The sequence below is a fragment of the Nycticebus coucang genome, chromosome 8 (assembly GCF_027406575.1).
Source record: "Nycticebus coucang isolate mNycCou1 chromosome 8, mNycCou1.pri, whole genome shotgun sequence".
In the NCBI taxonomy this organism is placed as follows: Eukaryota; Metazoa; Chordata; class Mammalia; order Primates; family Lorisidae; genus Nycticebus; species Nycticebus coucang.
Window position 1 is genome coordinate 101,963,838 of NC_069787.1, and position 21,220 is coordinate 101,985,057.

At 45.7% G+C, this 21,220-nt stretch overlaps 1 protein-coding gene and 1 non-coding gene across 3 annotated transcripts in view; one reads left to right on the top strand and one right to left on the bottom strand.

Annotated features, from left to right (window-relative positions):
- Nucleotides 1-21,220, top strand: part of EPHB1 (EPH receptor B1) — a 449,583-nt gene that overhangs the window by 283,630 nt on the left and 144,733 nt on the right. For both annotated transcript variants that reach the window (XM_053600199.1, XM_053600198.1), the window contains exon 4: nucleotides 10,908-11,063. In XM_053600199.1, coding sequence (XP_053456174.1) covers nucleotides 10,908-11,063 — 156 coding nt within the window. The remainder of the gene's footprint in view (nucleotides 1-10,907; nucleotides 11,064-21,220) is intronic.
- Nucleotides 17,694-17,799, bottom strand: LOC128592907 (U6 spliceosomal RNA). The gene has a single exon (XR_008382118.1). It is a non-coding gene; the product is annotated as a U6 spliceosomal RNA (small nuclear RNA).

Genomic DNA, 21,220 nt, shown 5'->3' on the forward strand with positions numbered 1-21,220 from the left:
GGGATCCCGGCGGTGGGTGTGGAGGCAGACCTGGGGACACAAAGGTGCACTGGCACACAGCGGGCTGGGTCAGCTGGGGCCTCTCTGGACTGACCTTCAGGCCACACCTCACACTCCACTGCCCTCTGCCAGCGGAGCCTCGCTTCTCACCTCGGCCACACACCACTCAGGCCTCGCTATGGCCTCTGACCTTTCACTATCTGGAAAAAAAAAAAAATTCTTCTAGTCTAAGAAGCAATATAAGTTTACTGTATAAAAATTGGAAAATGTAGATCAGAAAAGATAAGAACACCATCTGTAATCTCACTGCTATTAAAAGAAGTGAAGTATTTGGGAGCAACATTTGTTTCCTTATTTGTGGAAGTGTTTCTTCACTTACCAATATGCACCCAATATTTTTCCACGTCACCAGACACAGGTCATTACTGTCTTCCCTGATGGGGTCCTGGTTTTTCATTTGTAGATGTACCATCACTTATTTAACTGACACCCTGTGCCAGGGCTTTAGGTTGTCACTAGCTTTTTCTTGCTCTGAAAAACCCTATCATGAGTTCTCTCGTAAATCTTCAAGTCTTTGAGCTGTGCATGATTATTTCTTTAGGCGAAACACTGTAGGAAGAGGAGCATGGCCGAAGACACGTTTTCTTCGGCCATGTGTCTCTCTGGATCCAACTTCCTCACAACTTGACCAGTTTGAGGGCTGGCCCATTCTCAGAGACAGCATCTCCTGGCTGGGATCTGGCTGCTGTGACACTGCTGTCCCCCGTTTCTGTCCCTGCCTGCCCACTTCAATGTGGGAAGAGCCTGGGAGTATGAAGGACCAGGCCCTGCCAGGTTCCAGTCTCTGCTCAATGATCGCTTACTCCCATCACCCGTGTTATTGCCGCCTGCCCCGAGCCAGGCCCCCAGGCCTGTGTATAGGCATGTGGGGTGTTTCTGTGGGAGCAGATGGAGGTGTGTTTGCTTCTCCTAGGGCTGGGCTAGGGACAGGAGAGCCTATCAGCTGCCTCCTGGACAATTCCTCCCATGTCCTCCCCTTTCCCTTGTACTTTGAGGCAGGCTGGGCCCAAGAATAAGTTCAGCTGAGTCTCTGCTTGCCCTCTCTGAACCCTGTTTCTGTCTGTCTAAAGATGTGTGGTCTCCCTCCTGCTTTCCCTCTTAGCCTGCTGTCTTCATTTGCCTCAGCACCACTTCCATGCCCTTCTGTTGAGCTGAAGCTAAGGAACCAGCCCGTGGGGCTTCCCGCAGCTACTGTCCATCCGGTTGGCCTGTTGGAAAGGGGGCACAGATAATGCTACACCTATGGGGTGCAGATCTCTTTCCTGTGCCATCTCAAAGTCCAGAAGGCTCTCCCGGCCACTCCGAGGTCATGTCCCTCCAGCTCTGTCTGCAGGCTGGCCACTGGGGGACAGACTTACAAAGCAGACACAGAAGCTGCAAGAAGAGCCAAATCAGTCCTGGTTTCCGGTAATCCCCCCACCTTCCCTGCTCTGGGCCCTTCCTACTGCCACTCCCACCCCCAAAGTCAGGGACAGGGAGCCCACTGCCAGAGGATTGTATTTCTATGGGAGACCTCCGGGAAGAGATGCCTAGCCCCAGAGGATGAAATGTGGAGGGACAGCTTTCTGGCATCAGGAGGAGACCAGGGACAGTAGCCAGACAACAAGTCACAATCTTTAACTCCGAGACCTGACCCAGTACCTGGCACCTGGGAGGGAGCTCAGAGCCCTCCTCTACAAGGCTCTTGAATCCATCTACTTCTCTCTATTCCTACTGTCCAAGTCCATAATCACACTTTTTGGGCTAATGAGTCTCCCCATAACTGTCCTCACTCTCTTCCCAGCACCCAGTGTATTTCAGAAACAAAATATGATTATGTGTCTTCCAAATTTAAGCCCATTGGTGGCTTCATAGACCACAGGGTAGTCCAGGGGCTGGATGACATGAGCTCAGGACACCTCTGCAGCCTGTCAGCCTTGTCAGCACACCACTGCCCACCCCATGGAAGCTCTCTGCCTGAGTGCTCACAGAGCCTTGGCCCTGGGAACACTGTTCTCAGCACCTTGACGGAGTCCTGTTCTTTCTCCAGGGCCTTTGCACATGTCTGGAAGGCTCTTTATCTCCTCTCACTAACCCACCTTTACCTCTGCCAATCTGCATAGGTCTTCTTTACATCTTAAATAGCACTTTCCCAAGACCCTCCCAGACTGAGTTAGGCTCCTACTATGGCTTTTCCAAGCCACATTTGCTCTCATCCATTGGAATTTCCAGGATGCTGCTCCATGAATGATTGATGAAAACATTCAGCTTGGATCCTGTCAGAAAACATTTTTCTATTGAGGAAATTCTACATTCCAGGAAGTTTACATATGTTATACTGATCTTCACAATAGCCGTGAAAAGGAAGTTACCTTAGCACCCTCTTCTACAAATGCGGAGACTGAAGTGCAGAGGCGTATGTACCTTGCTTATGATCACACAACCAGTAAGTGGCAGTTCTTCAGACTACAAGGACATGATGTTTCCCCTCTACCAGATGGCCTAGAGAAATAGTTCTCAAACTTGAGTTGTATCAGAATCATCTGGTGGACCTGATAAAACTAAGATTACTGGGTCCCACACCCACATTTTCTGGTTCTCAACCTTCCTAATGCTGCGATGTATTTTCATTGTTACAAAGGAGTCATGACGCATAGGTTGAGAACTGCTGGTCTAGAGTAAGGTCCAAGATTCTGCATTTCAAGTCCCCAGGTGATGCCAGTGTTGTTGGTATTAGTTCATGTTGTTATAACAAATATATGCCATGAATTGAGTTGCTTAAACAGCAAAAATTTATTTCTGACAGTTTGAATTTCAGGATGCCAGAAGATCCAGGAAGGCCCCACATCCTGGTTTCAGCTGGCCATCTCCCATCGTATCCTCCCATGGTAGAGAGCAGAGAGAAAGCAAGCTCTCCTGTGTCACTTGTGTCACTCCACACAAGGGTATTAATCTCAACTATGAGGGTTCCACCTAATCACCTCCCAAAGGCCTTACCTCCAAATACTATCACATTGGGAATTGGTCTTCAACGTAAGATTTTGGAAGGACAAAAACATCCAGTCCACACCTTGTCTGGAGACCACAGTTTGAGAACCACTGGCCTATATCCTTAGAAAACCTGGGTTTGCTTCGTGGCTACCTCCAGTCCTTAATCACTGTATGGGCCAGGATTACAGGGTCCAACCCTGGACTCACTTTTGACAGGGACTGATGCCCAACCTGGCCTCCTAAGCCTGGACAGGGCATTGGCTCTGATGTAATATCCAACTGCTTTCTGGGGACAGGCTACCATCAGTGATGAGGACCTAGATGCCTGCCCCTCCCCTAAGACACTGCTGTCCTATTTGTCACTTTCAGTCCTGACCCGTGATCTCCCATTTCACCAAGGCGAAGCACCCCCATCCTGATTCCACCTCTTTTTCAACTTCCATGCTGATGCATTCTAAGCTTGCCACCACGCCTCTGCCGCCTGAGCAGCTTAATCGTACTGTAAGTTACAGTCTCGTCTGTGTCCTGATGCCTGCAGCATTCATCAATTTCAGCAAGTGTCACTGTGAGTGATACAAGTGTATGACACAGCTAAGTGTCCCCTCTGCACAGGCCATTACAGCCGGCAACAGGCCCAGTGAGGCAAGAACTGGAGACCCATTTGGCTTCAAGGGCCCAGGTAGATGTAGAAGCAGAAGTGCCTGCACCTGCTCCTCCCGCCCCACCCGAGGCCTCCATATAGGCTTTGCTTTCTTGGCAACTTCTATAACTAGTAGTGGTTCCCCCGATAACCCAGGATCCTGTCCTCTCTGAGCCCCGGTGTACTCTTTTCCCTTCACTTTGCCCTCCCATTTCTGAGTCAAATTTTACCCACCCTTTGAGGCTCTGTGCATGTCCCAGCTCCTGTAGGCAACCTGTATTCCTCTGTCCCCTTCCTCTGATGACCTCTGCACAGGGTTCCTCCCCCTCTACTGTGGAACTTCTAGCAGTAAACAGTCCCCTCTGACGTGCCCCGCTAGGCTCAGCTCCTTGGGATCAGAGGTTGTCATTCATACCTTAGTGTCCTCTAGAAAGTTTAAAAATGTAGTGAACGAGATTTTCTTTGGTTACAAAAATCATGTATGTGCAATGGAAAACATAGGTAAAGTACAGGAAAATCGTCATCATTAGTAACGCCACCACTCCTAGATTTCAGTTTCATTTTAGTGAGTGCATGCATGTGTGTATGTGTACACATAGTGAAGTTCACATTCTACATATAGATTTAGACCTACTTTTAAAATATTTTTCCAAGACATAATTTAAATGGCTATGTAATATTACACTATATGGACGTTCCATAATTTATTTAGTGAATACCCTATTATTAGACTTTCATGTTCCTTCCCTCTTCCCTCCCTCCCTTCCTCCCATCTCCTTTTCTTCTTGTCCTTTTCTTCTTTTCTTACTTCTTTCTTTTTCTTTCTTTCTTCCTTATTATAAATAACACAATGATTGATATTCATGAACGTAAGTCTTTTTCCACACCTGTTTGTTTTTTTCTTTAGAATAAGTTTTTAGAAGTGGAATATTGAATCAAATCTTGGACCATTTTGAAGCTCATGATATACATCATCCAATACCATTCCTAGAAAACTAAAAGAATTCACACTTGGTGTGGGAGCATCCCTTCACCTCACAGCCTCTCATGTTAATATTAAGATTAAATTTGCTGTGGTTATTGTTATTACCACAATTTTTACCTTTGGGTCTTATCACAGCAGGCTTTCAGTGAACATTCAGTCCAACTAGCCAGACAATCTATCAAATGTATATGCCTTACACAGATGCCTCTGTGCAAGCCTTGTGCAAAGTATTGGGCGAAAGGGAAAGACAAGATGACAAGACGTAGTGCCAACCTTCAGAAAGCTCTTGAACTAATATGGGAGCTGAGGGGATGGGTGGATGGATAGATGGATGCCTGGGAACTACTTTGCTATCAGTTTTCCCAATGCATTGTCATGACTCTAAGGAAAAGTGGGGGCTCCCATAAGGCCCTGGATGCCAATGAGATAATGGAATCCTGGGGGCTTTTCCAGGAAGATTTGCAAAAGCAAACACAACTTTTGAGAGTAGACAGGGCAATCCCAGCACAGTGGCCTTGGTCCCTTCCAGGAAGCCTCATGGACTGGAAGAGTCAGCAGCCTGTGGTGTCAGCCACCAGTAATGTGAAGATGGTGAAGATGTTCAGCCACAGGAGTGAGTCTAAATATCAGGCCTAACGTGGGGCCACAAGACCTATGGGAAGAGCTATGCAGAGCTCTGTGCACAGCCCACAGGAATTTCTTGCTCACCACCACCACACCTATCCCGAAATCCTTAGCAGCTCCCTTGACAGGCTCTTCTGCCCCTCCTACAGAGTGGGAGCAGGCATGGAGATAAAAGCGAGGCTTAAGGAACAATGTGCTCTGGGCTGTGAACCTTCTCCTTCCAGGCCGGAAGCCCTTGGTGCCCCTCTCACCATTGCCCAGGAGAAAGGCACACTTCCCTGAGCCAGCTGCTGAGCTGCACCTGCCTTGAGAAAAAGGCACCAGGTTCTTAAGCAGGGGATGAATATTCATTGGCATGAACATTTGCAAACTCATTTGGGGAAAAAAATTAGATCAGGAGAAGTAATCAGATTATTAAAAAGAAAGAGCAAGGACAGAAGGTGGCGGTGGAGGGAAGAATCACATTTAAAATGCAAGGAGAGATTGCCTTCCTGCAGTGCCGCTCTGACCCCCTGGACCATGCCCTGGGAATAGTTAAGCTCTCCCACATTTCTGCTGCATAAAAATGTTGTTTTCTGAGGCCTCATTTGAGGGAGGCGGAGCAGAGACAATGTGTGCCCTCCAGATTTGAAAATTCTAAAATAATGTTTTGAAGTTTTCATTTTATCTTCCTTTGCTATCAAGAAAAACCATGAGAGCTAAAGAGGCTCTGGTGAGTGCTAAGTGACAGGTTAAAGGGCTCCAATAAAGATTAGATGGTCCACTATCTCCTGAGGAAATTGCATAAAAGTGGTTATTCCCTCTTGCTTCTATTAATTTCCTCTTCCTGGCTGCTTGGAAATGCTTCATAACCTGATGCTGCAGATGGGGATAAGAAGCGCTTTCCATTATCTCAATCACTGCACTGTTTATGAGACACTTAATCTGTTTCTTTATAAAATAATAGTACTGTAGGTGATGGATTCAATGTCATTGGAAGTCTGCGTGCAGGGATGGGAGGGGAGAGGCGTTCTCCAGAGTATTGTAAGCAGCAGGTAATTTGTTACATCGTTCGTTGAGGCTCTGAGAAGTTGGGTGGGTGTTTCAAGGTGACCTTCTGGATAGCAGCTAGAGGTGATGTGTACTAGTCCTTTGGCCCTAGAAGAGGGAGGGAAATGTGTGTTTTGTCTGTTTAATGGAAAATACACACGTTTATGGATGAGAGAGACTCGGGGTTGTCTCTTCCCCTTTGCTGAAGTCTGGGGTGGGAGAAGAGGTTTGCTTGTGTGTGTATGTGTGTGTGAGAGTGTGTGTGCACGCATGTGTGCATGCCATCCAAACACCTCAGCTCTGCAAGCTTCTAGGTCTTCTGTCTGAATGGTGATCACTTAATTGGAGGGAAGCAAACCCCCTTCTCTTAAGGAAGAAAAACCATTGTAGATTGCACCTGTGTTAGAAGTTACAGGTGTCCCAAAGACCAAGGTCTTACGTGAGTACACAGACAGGTGCAGATGACTCTTCTCTTTCCACCCGCCTCCTGGACTAGTAACGAAACGCCCCCGCTGACGTCCCAGGCCGGGCACTTTCTGATCTAATTCCCCTTCCTGCCTCTCCTGTTCCTCCATCTCTTCTCTTTTTGCTTTGTCTTTTTTTCTTCTGAATCTTACCTCCTGGCCCCCACAAAAAAATGTTTCCTATGACCCTCATCTTAAAAAGATGGATCCCTGAAAGATGCACACTGTGGAGTGCCGGCCCCTGTGCACACACAAGCATAGCTGTGTGAGAAGCTATGTTCCGTCATCTGCCTCCTCCACCAGGAAGGGGACTTCCTGAAGTTTGAAGCCCTATCTGTGCCCTGCTCTATTCTTCTAACATGGTGCCTGACTGGGGGTGACCTTTAATCAACATTTGCTGAAAGAGTGACTCATAACTGCTGTGATAATGCTGACTGTAATTCTGTATTGAGACAGGGAACTTCTGAGTTTTGAAATGATATTAAAGCAAAGAATTGTGTTATCCACCTCAAAACTGCTTGGAAGTGCAAGATGTGTTGGGTTAGGTTGAATTACTGCTGTTTTGGAAACATAGAGGTTTTAAGCAGGCATGTAGTCTCCAGGATGCTGGAGTTCTGCAACTTTCTGTACTGTTTCTCTCAGCTGCTTTATGTACTCAAGTGACTGACCTGACCCCAAAGGCCATTTGCATTTACTCCTCTTGGCCTATATATTTTTTTGTCAAAATCTACCCAGAAGCTCCTTTATAATTTCTAATTAAACCTGCTTTTTCTCAAGGGGAAGCAAAGTTTTCTATGTTAAATGTCTATTAAAATAATAAATTGTCAACTTCATTTTTTATTAGTGGTATCTGAAACAAGACAAGTTCAAAAGGCTTTGTGGGTTAGCACTTTATTATTTGAAACATTCATTCTCTGAGAAAATGTAGCGTGAATGTGGTCACAAGTTACAATCTGAAAGTTTAATAAACAAACTTAGGAATCCTGTTTCTTTTATAAATTAGAGAATGCCTAGACACAGGTCTTATTAAGATATGAAGATATGCACCCATTTTGTAATTATATGTCAAATATATGTTCTGCATATAATGATTAACTCATTATTAAAAAAACCCAGAAATAATCTATGCAGAAACACATTCTTTCATTTGGTGTCAGGATTTATTTACCCACTTTGGAACTTCAGATTTATATTCAGACTCTGAATTCTAAAAGTTTCTGCAAAGAAAACTTGATTGCTAAAAAGAAGTGGGTAAATTGGGGAGGAGAGGAATTAGCATTATTAGCATATGTTAATGATAGTTGCATTTCATATTTGAGATTATTAAATTTTAATGACCTGTGGGAGTTTATTGTCAGAAGCTTATGATTCTTTTATATAGATCCTTTATACAGATGAGCAAACTGAGGCTCTGAGGGATCATATAACTTGTCAGTGATCACCCAACTAGGAAACAGCAGACCCCAGGTTGTCTGATCACTGCCAATTGCTCAGGTCTCTGAGGAGGATGAAGTCACACCACCTCCTGGGGCCTCCCCAAGCCTTCTCTGAGCCTTTCTCCCCAGAGTCCAGTTTAGAACTCTTCCTGTCCATCCCTTCCATTGGAGTTTAGGGACTTAGTCACCTTCCTCCATCAGAAACCTCAGAGGAAGGCATTTTCTAAATCTCTCTGCCACTTGTGGATTTCAGGATAATTGTTTATGCTGTTACTCATTAAATGTAAAGGGAGGAGGCTTTTAAGTGCTGAAAAGAAAGGGAAAATACCTTGTTCTCCTCAGATTGATACATTAAGAGAATTACAGTGTGGCAGGGACCAAAGATGAAGGCTTGGATCCTTACCACGTTCTCCCCCTTCCCAGGAACAGAGCTCCAGTGGTCTGGACAGCAGGGGCCTGCGGGGAGCCAGGGCTCTGTGCTATGCACCTGTAGAACCAGGCAGGGCCAGGAATGCTAGGAGTTTACCATGGAAGGGGCCACGTGCTTCTCATAGGAGATGAGGAAAGATATGGAAAGAAACAATGGAAAAGTGGGAGAAAATGGAAGAGACTGAACTGAATAGGCTTGGAAAGATAAATTAGTAAGCCAAATTCTAGGGCACTTTGGGCACGCCATTTAGTGTTTTCCCCTTTGATGTTTTATTTTTTGGGTCTTTAGTAAAGAGTCACATGAGTTCTTCTTTTCTTTCTACAGAGAAGTTTCTTTTGAATATGCTGACACGGGTCACCAAGTAGCCCGTTTCTACATGGATCATGACAGAAATTGTTCCTTTCCCTAAATTGGGAAGCCACAGTTACCCCAGTGTGTTCCATGGTCCCAGGACATTCCTGGCCAATTTGGGCTTCTTGGTGAAAAAGCATGGCATTCTGTATCCCAATTTTGGAATTTCTGAGAAATTCTACAATAAGGAATGAGATCAACTTTTCTAATTCACACTTCAAAATATCTGACTTTTTGTAATAGGTGCTAACAACCCAGAGAACTTGAGTTCCATGGAAAACATTTGGGCTGTACCATTCCAGAACACTGCGTTTCAGGGATTGCCTCCAATCCAAGTTGGGCTCCCACCTCAGAACACATGCAGAGTAACTGAAACCCTTTCCACTTTAAGTGAGCAATGGAGTGAGAAAACCTTCACAGCATAGGAAATAGTTCTTCCTTCTTGCCTTGGCAGAAAATCAGTATATATTTTTCAAATAGCTTATATATATGTCATCACTATCATTTCTCCCACTGTGTGATCGTGGGTAACATTTTTAACCTCTCCATGTCCCAATTTCCTCATTAGCAAAATGGAGATAATAATAGCTACCCCATAGAGGAATGCACGTAAAGCATTTAACAGGACAAGTTAACAGATGGTGGCTACTGCTATTATTAAAGAATACTCTTCACTTTCCAGGAGGGAACAATCTATTTGAGAAGATGAGCTTTGTATAAGTAGAAACCATTAGAATAGTACTTCCATTGATGCAACAATCACATTGTATTATAATTGTAGGACTATGCTGGATCAAGAGCTCCTTGAAGGCAAGCTCTGTCCTCTGATTACCTGAGTTAGGTTCTCAGGAGGTGTACAATAAATGCTTGTTGAATAAATTAGTGAGATATAAGAAAGCTAAGTAAATTGACCAGGCACAGGGGCTCAGAGGAGAATAAGTCAGAGCAAGTGTCTTTGGAATAGGAAGATTCAGTGGCTGATATGGTAAAGAAGGGACTCAGGAAATCAGGACAAATAAGATCAATCTTTTGAGGGATCAGCAAAGAGGAGACCAGTTGTGTGGACTCAACAGTCTGTTGGTAAGACTGGATCAAAGCCTAAGGGACAGCCTGGAGCCACACTTTCAGGGCATAACTCTCTATAGGCTGATCCCACAGGAGGAGGTACCTGACACATGAGGGTACCTTCAGTGGGCATCAGGCTGTACCAGGTGTTCCCAAGCGTCCACACTGCCATGTACACGACATAGCCCCTGGTGCAGTGTCTGCAAAGACATCCTTTTCTTGCCCTGCCCCCAAAGTATATCGAAATGCAATTAAGAGAGAATGATGTAATAACCTTGAAAGCACTTAATATATTTTTAAAGAATTATGCATGAATTTCAGCCTCTTACATCATTCATAACAAGAGAATGTTAACTCACCTCATGCTGGCCCTCACGTGTGTTGCAGCATGGCTTTTAAGAACCATGAGGCCAGTCTGTTGTCAGCCAGGACCCCTTTCCATCTGAGCCCATTGGACAAGATTCCTCCAGGGAGCAGCTCAAGGGAAAGCCCTGGCTGTTACCTAGGTAGAAGGGAAGGAAGTAGCTGTTTATGAAGTCCTTGTGTCCCAGGAACTGAGCTACACATTAGATTCATTTTCTCAATCAAAACTCTTGACGCACCTGAAGGAGAAGAATTATTGTTCATATTGTTCAAGTGAGAGAGGCCATTAGATCAGAATGGTATATTTCAGCAAGAATTTTAGAAGAATTGAAGTGTTATGAGGGGTTTCCTCAATCGGAGATTCCCCCCTGGTGCAAGGGGGCATCTCTACATCCTCTTTAGAGGGGAGGTATCTTGTTTTCCAGTTTTAGAGAAGGGTTTTTAGATGCCACTCTTCACTTAATTCTCATATGGTCTCTTTGTGTTCCAGCCTGTCCTGCAGGGATGTTCAAGGCCGGCCAGGAAGCTGAAGGCTGTTCCCACTGCCCCTCCAACAGCCGCTCCCCTTCAGAGGCATCTCCCATTTGTACCTGCCGGACTGGCTATTACCGTGCGGATTTTGACCCCCCAGAAGTGGCCTGCACTAGTAAGTGTCTATTAAGGGCTTTGGGCTGGGGAGTTTGGTTCCCTAACAGTGCAAGTAGTGGGTGTGGGCCAGGAAGAGAAGACCTCACTCGTCCTTTGCAGTTCAAAGCGGAAACGCTGGCCATGGTGCTGAAACGCATAGCTCCTATGCTGGGGGTACAGGGCCCTTCTCTCTGCTCAGTAGCACAGAGTACAGATTATATTCTTTCATCTCCCCTCCTCCTATATGTGAATGCCTTCCCCTCACCAGGGAAGTGAAATTTCTGCCCATCAGGGGCCAACCTGGGGAACTGGGGGGGGGGTATGAAATTAAGATCCACTGGGATACTGCAACAATTCCCAGTAAAACTTTCATTCACCTTCTCCAAGAAGCTACCTCTGGTCTCTACCACTAAGACTCTCTTCTCTCTTCACCAAATGTCCTGTATCTCTGTGTCCAGACCCCCCTTAGAACTTTCATCATTTTGTTAGCTATCCGGTTTTTCTGTTCTTTTCTCATCTCAGTTGTCAAATGAAGGTCCTTATGTGCCATATACTCATCTCCCTGTGTCCCTTCCAGTGTCCAGCATGGTGTAGCACCTGTGCCTCTGACAAATAACAAGACCCTCGGAGGCCTGATCACAGGGTGAGTTTCCAAGGAAGAAGTTCTAGAGACTAGGGCTAATGCATCAGCTACGTACACTGTCCCATTATCTGCTGCAGAGGGAAGGAGAGTCATCTGCTGAAAATGGGAGAGGCAACTCCACCCTCTGGGTATGGATGGAGGAAGGGATAATTTTCTCCCTATATTTATCCCTTAATTCCTTGATAATGGAAAGAAAGAATCATCACTGTCCCTGCAGAACACTTTACAGAACTTGTTCTGACTCCCCTAAGCATTGCAGCCCTGAAATAGGGATGATCTCTCTTTTCAGTATTCCCATTGTATTCAGAGGTCAGTGCTTCACATTAGCCCCTAATTATGCTAGAACTTTCTTCTGCATTGGATGCTGCTCCCTGGATTCCTGTGAGAAGAGACCTTCCCTTACACGTCTTTGTGCCAAATCACTCCCAGCACAGAAAGCTAAAGAATACTTGCAGTTTGATGAACAGGAAAAGATGACTGGACCCTGAGTGGAAGCATTTCTTAATTCTAGGCTTTTAGTGTATATAACCTTTACTAGATAAAGAAGCAGAATGAAAGTGTCTTCCAGATCAAGGTCCTGAGCTTGATCAATGCTTATAGATTAAAACGGAGGAAAAGCTCATCCTTTTGTAAACTGATTTTCCCCAGTTCTCCCTCTCTGGTGGGTTGATATTAACAGAAATGATTCCATTTCTGCTGACTAGAGTTCAGAATCTTTCTTTTTTTATTTTAGACTTATGGGAGGGTAAAAATAATCAGGTTACATTTTTTGCATTTGTGAGGCAAAAGTCCAAATTGTAGTTAAGTCCTTCACCCATAAGGTGTACCCCTACATTGTACATGTTAGGTGAGAACTTACCAATCTCTCTCCCCCCCCACTTGAATTTAATTGTGTTTTTCCCTCTTGAGGGCATGTCGTTGTTCATCTACTAGTTTCATATTAGTATTGAGTACCTTGGATACCTGCAGTACTTTACTAAGAAGAATATTCTTCAACTCCATCCAGGTTAATACAAAAGATGTAAAGTCTCCATGCTTTTTATGGCTGAATAGTATTCCATGGCCTACATATACTACAGTTTATTAATTCATTCATGGGTTGATGGGCACTTGGGTTGATTCCACATCTTACCAATTGTAAAGTAAGCTGTAATAAACATTCTACTACAAATGTTCTTATGGTAAAATGATTTTTTTACTTCTGATTACATACCTAGTAATGGGATTATGGGATCAAACGGAAGTCTGCTTTTAGCTCTTTGAGAATTCTCCATACCTCTTTTCATAGAGGCTGTATTGGTTTGCAATATTTGTGCTATGGTATCTCCTCCACTGATTTCTGAGGTTCCTTGGGGATCTTCCATGAGGCTAAAAAGCATTGTGTAATGTACTTCTTAATAAGTCACTTAAGGATGCTGAATGACTGCTGCCTGGATGTCCAGACCAAGGACCAGTCCACATGGTTGCCATAGCATGTTCTTAGCGTATCACTGCTTCCCTCCTGAAGACATGCCCTTCTAGTTCTGCTCCTTCTACAGATGAATTCATGAAAATAAGAGCCTGGCACCCCTAGCTTCCTACCTCAGCAGTCACACCTTGTAAGTTTATCCAGTCTCTGGAAAAGGTCACCAATGACCAAATGCTCAGAATGCTGGTACGGATCTGTCCTCCTGGCCATGGCACCCCTCCTATCTATCTCCAAAGGCTTCTCTTCCAGCCACCTGATCTAATGCACGGGAACCAATAAAGACCAATTCCTGGAAAAAATTGCACCATCCTAAAGCTTCCAGTCTCCTAAATCCTCTCTCTGCTCTACTACCCATATCCTACCTTCATTAAAATCGGACCTCATAGGCTTTTCCATCCTGACTAGCTAGTTCTGGGGTTAGGAGCACCTTCCTCACCCACAGTTTCCCCATCTTACCCAGAGTGGGAGTGATTGGGAGATTTGCCTTTGTGTGTCACCACAACCATCCCTATCCCCTGTGCTCTTATACCCACAGACATAGAGTGCAAGGGTCAGACCAGAAATAGCTAAATCAAAGTCACACATGGCTGTGGTGGCCAGACCCAAGAGCAGCTCACAGATGCATTGTCCAACTCCCTGCCTTGGCCTGCAGGGGCAGATGCTTGGTGAGGGGACACATACAACACAAATGTAAATAAACCTATTATTTTATTGAACCTCATTATATATTTGATTTATCATGTGCCAGGAAAGTACTGTATGAAAAAGTCAATTTGTTGTCTTTTATAATCTCATTAGGGTTTCCTATTAAGGCATTCTAATTGGAGGTGCCATCTGTTCTCTTAAAAAGGCATCTCACATCACCACAGTAAATAATTTTCCAGATACAAAGAACATGTCTGGAGCTGTTGAGGTAGGGTACAGCCCTGCACTGTGGTCTTGAGGGCCCCTGCAGGTCCAGCCCAACCTGAGAGAGGTTGGTCAGCGTGGGGAGGACATAGGTGCTCATGAACATTGCAAATTCAGTCCTCTGCCATCCCAGCTGGAACCAGTCACATCCTGCCTGGGTGCTGTGGGTACCCAGGTAAAGAAGAAGAGCTGTCTTCCTAAAATGTACAGGGCAGTGGGCATCTCAGAGCCCAGGTTCTATGGTCATGGGAGAGGGAGGCAGCATCAAGAGAGTTCAAGAGCTGAGGACTCAAAGTCTGGAAGGGCCTCGGGTTGAGCTTGTTGTAGTTTTCTTTAAATGAGATTGTATCAACAGTCATCACCTCATTCACTGACAATATTGAAAAAGTCCATGAAAACTGATTGCACACTAAGAATTAATATTTTAATGAATCCATTAATCTCTTGGGGCCAGTGCATATATATTTGTTGTATTTTTTATAGTGCTAAAAGTGTTAATTTTTTCCATCTAAACATTTACGATGCCTGACACCTTTTGTAGCCTTGTTTAGACATTTCTTCATTTTCTTTATAATCTGCTGGGAGAAATGGGGTCCCCCTTGAACTCTGAGAGGCCCTGGCAGTCCTATGTGTCCAGCTTTGTCCTTAAATCTTGTCAGTGGACTTGGCAGGGATATGAGTGTACCTCAAAGCAGTGATAGAGGGGCTGGGTGCTAGGGGAAGTCAGAGAAGTGCGGCATTGAGAGCCCTGTGTTCTGAGTCTGCAGTCAGATCACTGTTACTGTCTGTGGGCACCTACCTTCCTTCTCCCTTCTTACCCCCCTGCCACTGCTCCTCTGAGGCCTGCAGTTCCAGGTCTGCTGCAGGAGTGCCTGTCTGTCTGCTCCCTTGCCCAGCAATGGCCCAATACTTGCTCATTTGCCAGCATGAGGAGCTATAGCTGAGTACAAGGACCCCCCCCAACACACACACATTCAACCTAACTGGGAGCTTGGGGAATAGCTAGACTGATAGCAAGTGACTTTCACTTCTCTCTGCTGATGAAACTGTCTGAATAAAGACAGACCACCTAGGCAATGGGGGCACATTCCATGAGGAGATGCCAAAGTGGAGGGGAGCAGAGGAAGGAGATGAAGGGAAGGGACAAGGGGAAGTGTATCCCCCAGCGGGGAAGGGTGGCCAGGGTTATGGGCTGAGGAGCTGACTCTAGGCTTTGGGCTCACTGGGCTTCCGCAGGAAAAGTCACTGTCCCCTTCTCCTGTGGCCACCCTGGGGCACTGCACATAGGCCTTTGGTTTCCTGGGGAGTCATCACACCCCTAAACTCTCCCAGCAATGCTTACAGATTACCAATTGCATGTAGTGCTTGCAAGATGGACTCTGGCACTTCAGCAATAAAAGTTTGAATTGTTCAAACTTCATTGAATTGTTCTTCAATTGTTGTGTCTTAAGCTGTGCAGAAGTTTTTCAGCTTGATCAGATTCCATTTGTTTATTTTTGTTGCTGGCTGGAGTTGCCAATGAGGTCTCTTCACGAAGTCTTTCCCCAGGCAGATATCATCTAGAGTTTTCCCCACGCTTTCTTCTAGAGTTTTTATCATTTTGTATCTTAGATTTAAATCTTTTATCTATCGTGAGTGAATTTGGTAAGTGGTGAGAGGTGCAGGTCCCCCCACGTGGCTAACCAGTTCTCCTAGCACCATTTATTAAATAGGGATTCTTTTCCCCAGTGTGTAATTTTGTTTGGTTTATCAAAGATCAGATGGTGAGAAGAGGCTGATTTCTTTCTTTCTTTCTTTCTTTTGCCTTGGCTGGTTTTGAACCCACCACCTCCGGTATATGGGGCTAGTGCCCTACTCCTTTGAGCCACAGGCGCCACTCCACTCTCAAGGTTTTCTATTCTGTTCCTTATGTCTATGTCTCTATTTTTGTGCCATTACCACCTGGGTGAAGGGCTCCAACTTCAGCTTGGTCTTTACCTAACAAATGCAAACAATGTAACCTAATCAGCAACCTTTATATTAATCTGAAATTTTAAAAAACGTTTGAATCTTGACTGCTTCTTACCTTCTCTGCGACTTTGGTCTAATTTTTTAACTTCCTCACATTCTATCATTTTATCTTCACCGCCTCATAAGAATGTATGCCTTTCTGAGCTGTTAGGAGGATTAAGGCAAATAGTATTATTGAGCCTTTGGCACAGTGCCCAGTTCATAGTAAATTCTCAATCGATGTTAGAACTCGCTTTGGTTCCATCTCTGGAAAGTGTGAAGATCATAGCAGATAGTGAAGCTTCCAGCAGGAGAGGATGCTAAATATCTGAAAATCAAAGTGACGTTGTCGGGGGGAGCCCAGGCTTGATGCCAGCCCTGAGCATCACAGCAGAATCCACTTTGGTCCCTAAATCCCACGGTCACCGTGGTAGAAAGATCCTGGTGAAAATAAATGAGCAGGGACTTCCTTGTGGCCAGGATGCTGGGGAGAAGGAGGGAGGCAGGCACAGACCGGGCATTGGAGAACTACAGAGCCGCTCCTCCTGAATGAGAGGGACCAAGGTGCTGGGCAGGAGCCATGGCCACAACAAGGCTGGTTTCCATTCTCAGGTAGCAGGAGCTCAGTGACGCCTCATGGTGAGACATACTTCCTTCCATAGGAGGGCCAGATGGCAAGGGGAACATGCCAGGGTCAGCAGGCCAGAGGGGGCAGCCTGGAGCACACGAGGATGGCAGTGCGGAGCCCAGCACCTCGATGCTTGGTTGGGCTCCTGTTTTAAATAATTTCTAGTTTACTGGCGGACGAAATGGAAAGGAGCAATTTATGAAGCAGGTGAAAATAGATAATTATGCCTTATAAAATTGCTGTCTGTGAAAAACTATGCAGAAGGACAGGTGTGAAAATAATTACCTTGTTACATTTCTGACCACAAAACCCCCTTTTTCTGTCATCCACGTGAGAAAAATTTTGATGGATCACAGAGGCAAGCTAGTGCTTGTCTCGTTTCCTTTATTTCTTCTTGAAATGGAATGAGTTTTCCTCCGCAGTTTTGATCATAGCAATGGAATGAAGAAGGGGCTCCAGAGGTCACTGTGTCCCCTGGGCCACCTGCCAAGCCCTTGGATGAAGAGGCACCAGGCCAGCTGGCCCTTTGAAGTTCCCCTAAGAGGAAATCCCTGACCTTCCTTCTTCCTGACAGAGAGGCAGGCCAGCCAGGTGGTCAGAGCAGAGGCTTTGGCCTTGAATCCTGATGGCATGACCTGGGCGAGTTAGTTAGCCTTTTTACAATTATTAGTATTTTTGTTTGTTTCAGATTCATATGAGGGTACAAATGTTTAGGTTACATTGTTTTCATTTCTAAGGTAAAGTTCACGTTGTAGTTGAGCCCTTCACCCAGGGGGTGCACTGAACACCCTCACATTGTGCACATTAAGTGAGATCCCGCCAATCACCCTCCCTCCCACTCCTTCCCGCTTCCTCTCCCCTCCCCCTGACTAGACTATACTTGTGTTTTTTCTTTCCTGTGGGCCTGTGGTTGTTTATATATTGGTTTCATATTAGTATTGAGTACATTGGATACTTTTTTCCCCACTGTTGAGATACTTTACAAAGAAAGTAAAGTATCCAGGTAAACACAAAAAATATGGAAAACTTCACAAATTTGCATATCATCCTTGAGCAGGGGCCATGCTAATTTTCTCTGCATTGTCCAACTTTAGTATATGTGCTGCTGAAGTGAGCGCTATTTAGAAAACGCGAGCTTTCTCATCAGAAAGTCAAATTAGGAGATATGATGGAACCCGAATTAGGTGATTGTGAAAATTAAATCACATAATATAAGTGAAGTTCCAGGATGAAGACCCAAGTCTGTCTGACTCCAGTGCCACCCACAACCTCAGCACTAAAATTTGGGAGCTCTTAGAATGATGTGGATGGTAGTGGTGATGGTGGTGACTGACTCTTATGGAGAAGGCTAAGAACCTGCTCCCATCTCTTTGTACTCAGGCTTCTTTTTTTAAGTTTGTGCTTCTTCTTTTAAGTGGCTGGCAGTTGTTCCCTTCTTTCACCCCAACTGTCAAAGCTCAGCAGGTGTCCCTGTGGCACATGCCCCTTGGATGGACTACCCAGGAATGTGACATGCCCAGAGCCAGACCCTGATCTTTTCAGGAAAGCTGGGTGGATTGAGGGCACAGGGCTTAGAGAGTGGAGATGGCCTTGGGATGACGGGAACAGAAGGCATCCTCCACGGGTATCCTCTGCAACCAGACCAGGGGTGTGAGAAGTCTGTAAGGATGTGAGCGCTTATATAAGGCTTCTCCCACTGGTGATGGGCACAGGCTGAGATGGTTCATGCTAAACAAGATCCCACCGGTGGTTTCATTTAGAACAGTGCTTTGAAATGCATTCCCTGGACAAGCCATCTCAGCGTCACCTGGGAAGTTGCTAGAATACAAATTCTCAGCCCCTCCTTAGACCTAATGAGTGAGAAACTCTGGGGGTGGAGCCCAGCAATCAGTTTTAACAAGCCCTGGAGGTGACTCTGAGGGCCACTAAAGTTTGAGACTATTGCTTTAGAATGTGTCCCTGTCCTCAGCTTCATGAGTTTTGAGGACAAAGGACATTGGATGAACTCCCACAGACTGGAAACACAGGGCCACCCTCCTCATCAACTTCCTGTGCCAGACTGGGATGCTGGGGAGGGGCTGTGCCTTTGAGTGTGAGGAAGAGGAGGGTGTGTGGTGGCAGTGTGGATGTGTGAGTGCACGTGTGTGTTGGAGTGGTTCCAGGGAGGTTCTCACTAGTTCTCAGAATAACCCCCATCTGCCCATGTATCTTCCCATTTAATTCTCACTCTCGGGTGGGAAGAGCAGGGTGGAGACCACCAGTCTGCAGTCTTGGCTGGGGCTGGGAGCAGTCACGGGAGAAAGAAGCAAAAGGAAACCAGGGAGCACAGCCTGGCTGGAGTGGACTCAGGGAAGGCTGAGGGAGAAACTGAGGCAAAAGGAAAGTAACTGGGAGGCACCATTCACCTGAGTTCAGGTGAGTGCAGGTCTGCTGGTCCGAATGCTGATGGGGCTCACTACGCAGCTGCTGCCTCCAGCGCTGCAGCAGAAATCAGGCCAAGAAGAAACCTGAGGCTGCGGCTGTGGGGAGGGGCCCTGCGGCCCGTAGGGCAGGACCCCACCCAGAGCAACATGCATGCCACCTGGGACAGAGTTCAGGGCTGTGAATTGGCACTGCTTGCTTGTCTGTGTGTCTACACTTAGGGGATGGTTTTAAATACTTTTTAAAAGTCAACGTTTTCAAGAGTGTTTATCTGTGTTAATCCAGGGCTTGTGACATATGAAGGGCCACTTTCCTCACATTAGCTCATTGGGGTGCTAGTAAAAGGTACACGGTGTGTCCTAGTCTAAGGTAAAGGGGCGGCTTCATTTTACCCTGGTATGTGATCCATGTTGCACATTCAGAATGCGTCGTTTATGTTTCTAAGAGGAAGGAGGTTGTCTGTTTGCCTTGAGATGAAATTCAGACAGGGCCACAGATCCACAGGAGTCAGAGGGCCAGCCTGGATGTGGGGTCAGGCTCTGCTGGCTGGTTAGATGGCTCACACACCTGGGTGCAGAACGGAGAGAGTGTGACTGCAAGCCGAAAGCCGTTCATAACTGTCTCTGCTGGTTCAGAAAGGGTCATTGTTGTCTGTGTAAATGCACTTCCACACTTCTGTAATCTATGATTTCTTTTCACAGTTGTATGACCCAAGTGGATACAACCCCTTTGAGAAGTTGTGTAGCTCTGAGTTTTAAGCTAATCGCCAGGAGCACATGCTGATGTTCCTGTTCCAGCGTTTCATCCCAAGAGCATTTGGAGTCACAGATTGTTAGCATTCAGAGCATTCCACCCCAACTCCTTCCAACATGGGCCTTCTCTCTCCAACTACCCTGGGAGGTGGTCATTCCACTTGTATTTTTCTGAGCATTTGTGATGACAGAACTTTTCCAGGATGAGTTCATGAACCTAATTGTCAGACCTCGTAGAATGACAGCTCTGATGGCCATTCCAGAAAAAGAGTTTCAAAATAGCTTTGAAGGGTGGACTAGGTGCTGACATCACAGCTTCCCAAGGGGAGTACTTGGGAGGTGACTGTAGTGATATTCAGCAGTGAGGTATATGGCACTTTTTCTAGGCTGAGTTTGCAAACTTAGTTGTCTGACCTTGGACACTGGTTGCAGCCCCCGAGACTGTGGACTCCTATCAGGCCTGCTGGCCACTGAATGTGCAGTGCTTTGGTTTATCCCTTCAGGAAAAACTGCCCACTTACACGTGTGACTTCAGGAATTTTGCCTCCTGGATTTAGGCACAGTGTTCTTTCATGCATAGATCACTTTGAATACCGATCTTTATCATCTTTCACATGAGCAATATTAGCGTCATTGTCAAGAGTACAGTTCTCTACATCTTTTGTATTTACCTGGATGGAGTTGAAAGACTTTACATTCTTCTTAGTAAGTATCACAAGAATCCAATGTACTCCAAACTAACATGATGCACCCCAACATAAGAGAAAAACTCAGATCAATTCACAGTGGGGGACAGGGGAACTAGGGAGCAGGGAGAGGGGATGGGGGGTGGTGCTCGCACGTAATGGGCACAATGTTAAGGTATGTGGCTCACCTCTTGGGGACAGGGCACAATTATAAGAGGGACTTGTCCTACCAAAGGCAAACATTGTAACCTGATTCTTTGTACCCTCGATTAACCTGAAACAATAAAAGCAGGCTCTGGAGGCTGTGCCTAGGTTCAGGCCCTGCTCTGTCACTTGCCAGCTGTGTGGGCCAAGTGACAAGGCTTCTATGTGTCTCCGTCTTCTCATCCATAAAATGGGGATGATACCGGGTGTCTGTCGCTGCATTGGCAGGGAAATTGAATGCAGCACTCCATTTGGAACAACGTTTGGCATGCAGGAAGCATTCAGTAATGGTAAGCTGTTTTATTACTGTTTTCAGAGTTCTCTACCCTGCTTTGATGTTATTTTCAAAGCAGCTAAGATCTAAGCACTGGTGTTACCATTTAGTTCACATTTCTTCCTTCAGTACACAAGAATTTATGTACTTTTAAAAGTTTCTCTTGTGGAAATCCAGGTGTACTCTCTATACTCCTTTTCTC